The 5,238-nt window shown below is 44.1% G+C and overlaps 1 protein-coding gene across 1 annotated transcript in view; it reads right to left on the reverse strand.

The window, feature by feature from the left end:
• Positions 1-5,238, reverse strand: part of MRPS35 (mitochondrial ribosomal protein S35) — a 23,929-nt gene that overhangs the window by 6,996 nt on the left and 11,695 nt on the right. The window contains exons 5-6 of the mRNA XM_015414326.1: positions 4,624-4,733; positions 4,200-4,269 (exon numbers count right to left, since the gene is read on the reverse strand). Coding sequence (XP_015269812.1) covers positions 4,200-4,269; positions 4,624-4,733 — 180 coding nt within the window. The remainder of the gene's footprint in view (positions 1-4,199; positions 4,270-4,623; positions 4,734-5,238) is intronic.

Raw genomic sequence — 5,238 nt, forward strand, 5'->3', positions numbered from 1 at the left:
CCACTGAAAGTGGGGGGAAATACTATCAGAACGCTAAAGGATATTCCATTTGAAGCAAGACAATGGAGAAAGAAGTACAAAGAGCTTGTGCTTTTCCTTCAGACAAACTCAATTGGATTTCCAGAAGGCATTACTTTCAAGTTTAAGGATAAAAAAGAAAATATTGACTCTGTTCTGAAAGCCCAAGAATTTCTACGGGTTCAGCTGGGAAAACCAGAGGACGAAAAAAAAAGAAGAGGACAGCAAGTCTAGTGGTGAGCTGGACTCGGGTTCTTCCGGAGAGGACTCTCTGACGGAGCAAGGGGCAGTTGCCCCAAAAAGTCCTTATAAGCTGCGGAAGAGATGAGGAAAAGAGAAGTAAAGGCTGAAAGACTCTGAATTGTGCCTTTGAGAACTGTGAATGGGGATGACTGGGGGGTACTGTTCTTAGACAGTTAAGTTTTAAGAGTTAATGAAAAGGAAAAAGTACTTAAATGTCTGACTCAGTTTATATTGATCTAAATGAAGTGAAGACTTGATGTAACGAAGCTAGTGAGGATCTCCTCTCTTGGGTTTTTAGTCAGTAGTGGGTTTCTATACTTTGTCCCGTATATGTAGTCCCCCTTCCCTTTTTCTGTGATAGTTTTTGTAGTTTGAAAAAATAATAATAAAAAATCCCCTCCGGGGGCTCAAAAAAGAAAAAAAAAAAGGACCAGTGTTCACTCCAAGCTGAGTTAGTGTAAGCTAGCTCACAGTTTTTTAGCCTCCGGCTCACACCTTTTTGTCTTAGCTCAGGAAGGATGGCTCCACAGCAAACTAATTGATGCAGTAGCTGAATCGCTCGCTCACAACTTTAATGCCAGTAGCTCACAAAGTACAATTTTTGCTCACAGGACTCCATAGCTTAGAGGGAGCATTGATCAGGACACGGAAATCCTCTGTCAATTACACTGCACTAACTTGGAGAAGCCAGTGCAACCCCGTCATATGGCCTGTGCCAAGTATTATCTGTCAGAACAATGCGGGCAGACAAGAGCTTTCAATGACCCCAATATTGACAATACTCTTGACATGGGAGGGAGACAAAGAAATCAAGATGACAAGGTGCACAGTAATGTGATGTGATTGACAGGAGTGCTGGACTTGGGCCAGAAGGCCCTGGGCCAAAAGATTTGAACCCCTGGTTGCTAAGAAGCTGGGCCCAGGTTCATCAGCTATCTTAGCCTAACACATACCACAGGACTGTAACGCAGATAAAACGGTTCCTTGTATGCCTTCTCAAAGTAAGGACAGGATACAAACACAGGAAATAAAAAGAATATGAGGCCTGATAACCGTGCCTGAGAAACTGCACTCAAGGTTGAGGAAAAGCTCAAGTTACTGGATACTATCTGCACTAACCAATGTTTATATTTGGCTTTGTTTTGTATTCCTTGACGCCAGCTTGATGCTAACAGGGCTGGACTCCAGACAAAGAGGCAGAAAGAGGTCCATCCTTCCCCACTTTCCCTATACTGCCATTCCATTTACTTTTACATGCTCCTGCCGGTCCAGTACTCCAGGCCCTCGTAATGCAGATGCACGCCTCTTACCTTTCATGAGTGCCATGAAAGCTGATCAAGAATCTCTATGAACAAGACAGCCCGTTCTTTAAAACCACAATGTAACATGTTACACTGAAGTCAGTGAACAGACAAACAGTGTGTTGTGCAGATTTAGCTTTCATATGGTGCTTTTCAGGGTTCTCAACACTCAGCAGGCCTTCTCTGAAACACAACGGTCCCCAATGCAGACTGATATGACACCCTTCCCCCAATATTGAAGACAGGAGGCTGCAAGAAGAGCTATTGGCTTTCTTAAGACCACCCAGTGGGTTTGTGGGAGAGGCATGGTTTGAACTGGAGATATCCAGCTAACACCTAGCCACTCTATTACACTAGCATGCTTGTCACCTGCCACAGCTACGTCTGTGTACCACACGGAGAAAATCATGATTAAGCTCCACATCAGTCCATAACAGTGAACGCCAGCTAGATCTAATAACCCCCCCCACACATTTTATGATTTCTGAGAAACACAGATATACTATAAATATGGCCCAATAACTAAATAAATGTAGAATATCCCCCTCATAGGAGAGCTTTTACCCTTGCTAGATGCGATGTATTGCCATGTAAGGTAACAGAAGGGAAATATCAGAAGATCCCATACACTGAAAGGATATGTGCATGTTCCCTCGGTGAAGTGGAAACATTGGAACATATTTTTATTCATTGTCCCTTTTATAAGGATGTCAGGGACAAGACAATCCTCTCTATTCTGGAACAGTCCATGCTTATATCAGATAAGATAGCCTTGAAGAAATTACTGCTTGATGAAATACCAGCAATCACTAGAGTGACAGCTAGGTTCTGTGCCCAGGTGATTAAACAGAAGAATAGTTTAAACAGGAGCTTTGCTTTCTGATCTTGAGGAGCCAATATATTAATGACCATATGTATACAATTTTATTAATACATGTTATTGTTGGACTAGTTCAATTATAAACCGGATGTACATTTTAATAGTATATTTACGGCAGATTCGTATTATATCCTATTTTGGTACTCTGCTGTATCCTACTGTATTGTATCCAATTTTTAAACTGGTCTATGACTGTTCTAACAATAAAACAAGCTCCACATTAGTGGGCACTACTTGTTCCCATCAAGTCCAGCTGGAAGCCTTCATGCTTCCCATTCATGACTGTGGAGGATTCAGCATTTCCATGGTAAGCAGTGAAGACCGATACTAGCAAGTGGTCTGAGGTATGACGGTGTCCACCTATTCCAGGCTTTCTGCTTACAGTGTTTGGGGAAGATGAAGAGCATTTCAGTTGCCATCTCACATCACCGGGTCATTATCACCTACCGTGTTTCCCCGAAAATAAGACACTGTCTTATATTTATTTTTTCTCAAGAAGACACACTAGGGCTTATACCACAAATGCATAGAAATCCTGCTAGGGCTTATTTTCTGGGTAGGTCTTATTTTCGTATTACCTGCAGACTGAGAGGCTGCAGCCAATCTCCACCCCACCAGAAAGAACTTTAAAAAAAATTATTCTATTTTATTCGACTTATAGCCAGTCTTCTCCCATATACAGGACTCAGGGCAGGGAACAACATTTGCAACAACAGCATTCACAATCGGGTTAAAACTTAAAGAATTAAAGGAATGTAAAGAATTAAAAGAATTAAAATAACCTTGACAATTAAACTAACAGTTCACAGACAGCGCACAAGGCACACAATTTAGTGTCCTTTCCCATGGGGGGAGAAGGAAGGAAGGAAGGAACCAGGCCCGATGGAAAGCCGTTGCTGTCCTCAACCACAGGCCCAGCAGAACATCTCTGTCTTACAAGCCCTGTGGAACTGCATTAGGTCCCACGGGGCACGGATGCCATTCAGCAGAGAGTTCCACCAGGCTGGTGCCAGGGCCAAAACAACCCTGGCTCTGGTTGAGGACTGTCGGATACTTTTCGGGCCAGGGATCACCAGTAAGTTCTCATCCTCTGAGCTTAATGCTCTTTGACGGATATACCAGGAGACTCCCAGCTGACTTATGACAACCCCATGGGGTTTTCAAGGCAACAGATGTTCAGAGGTAGTTTGCCATTGCCTGCCTCTACATGGTAACCTTGGACGCCCATGGAGGTCTCCCATCTGAATACTAAGCAGGGCTGACCCTGCTTAGCTTCTGAAACCTGATGGGATCGGGCTAGACTGGGCTATCTAGGTCAGGGCAGACACAACATGGTGGCACCATACTGAAACTGTTGCTCGAAAGCGACCTGCATTATCACTTGGTTCAAAGATGAAGTATACATCTTCAAAATAAATAATGAATCCAGCTGTGAAAACCAGTAGCCTTGACCCAGTCAGTACAGGTGTTCAGTGGATTTCCTGCCCTCCTTCAATGTAAGACATGATTTTTGAGCAATGCTTAAACAAACCCCTAAAGAGAAGAAGAGGAGATTGGATTTATATCCTACCCTTCACTACCCAAAGGTGTCTCAGAGCGGCTTACAAACTCCTTTCCCTTCCCCTCCCCACAACAGACACCCTGTGAGGTAGGTGGGGCCGAGAGAGCTCTGACAGACACTGCCCTTTTTCAAGAACAGCTCTTATCAGAGCTACAGCACAACTTTATTCAGCCTTGCTTTCAGTTCTCATGCTTACCCACGATTCATGGAATAGCACTGTCAGAAGGTATAATCCATGGTCATAGTTTTGCCTTCTTAAGGGGCACCTGAGAGGCAAGAAAAACACAGTCAAGGTGATAATCTTTCCAGTATTCATCAGGATGTTTTTTTTAAGTCAGATTGCATAATTTGATGAAACATTGCATTTTAGGGTGCTTCACAATCCCGTCCCCACCGTACCTATTAGGGTCAATGTCACCTGCTTGAATTCCTTGTCCAGACATTGGAGGAACAAAGACCAATCAAGGTTTGCCAGGTCACAGCCAGTATCTTTGCAAACATTGCCCAATTGTTTTTACATCCTAGCAGCTGCTGAGTGGGACAGAAACGGATACTGGAAAAGGTCTTGAGTTGCTACGTACACAGGGCCCACATTAGATCATTTTCTCATGTTACGATACCTGTCTGTTGTAATGGTCAGGATATCTGTGCCCTTGCAGTATCTCTCCCCTACAAGTTTAATGAACTTCTTTTTTGCATGGTCATCCAAGTTGAGGCTCGAAAGCTTTACCTGGGAAAGAAAAGAAGAAGGGTGGACAACAAAGTGTAAGACTTGTATTCGATGTTTAATCAGACTCACAGCAAGTGCAGCACCTGTAAAGGATTAAGTGTTATGTGTATGGGGTTTTGGGATGTGGCAGCAGCATTCAAGCCTTTTATGATTTCCTCTTTTCTTAGGCCCTGTGGAGGGTAAACTCCTTAGAAGGTTTGAGTCAGCCTTTACTTTTGGAAGTAACAGCTGTGGCCAATTAAGGCTGAGATAGCTTAATATGTGGGGTGGGTGGAGAAAGTGCAAGCATGCCACAGTGCCACACAGAAACCCCAAAAGACCAGGTGGGGGGGCAGTTTCAGCCAATTGCTGCATGCATGTGCAGCCTGCAAGGTTGGTGGTGTTGCTTTGCACACCTCCTTCCTCGCTTGGGAGGGGGGAGAGAGAGTCAACTTTACCCAACTCTACACTGGTCCAATTGCACTGGTCTGGGGGGGGGGGGGGGGGGGGGCGGAGCGAAAGCTTG

Source organism: Gekko japonicus, unplaced genomic scaffold, assembly GCF_001447785.1.
Source record: "Gekko japonicus isolate JY-2015 unplaced genomic scaffold, Gekko_japonicus_V1.1 scaffold1333, whole genome shotgun sequence".
NCBI lineage: Eukaryota > Metazoa > Chordata > Lepidosauria > Squamata > Gekkonidae > Gekko > Gekko japonicus.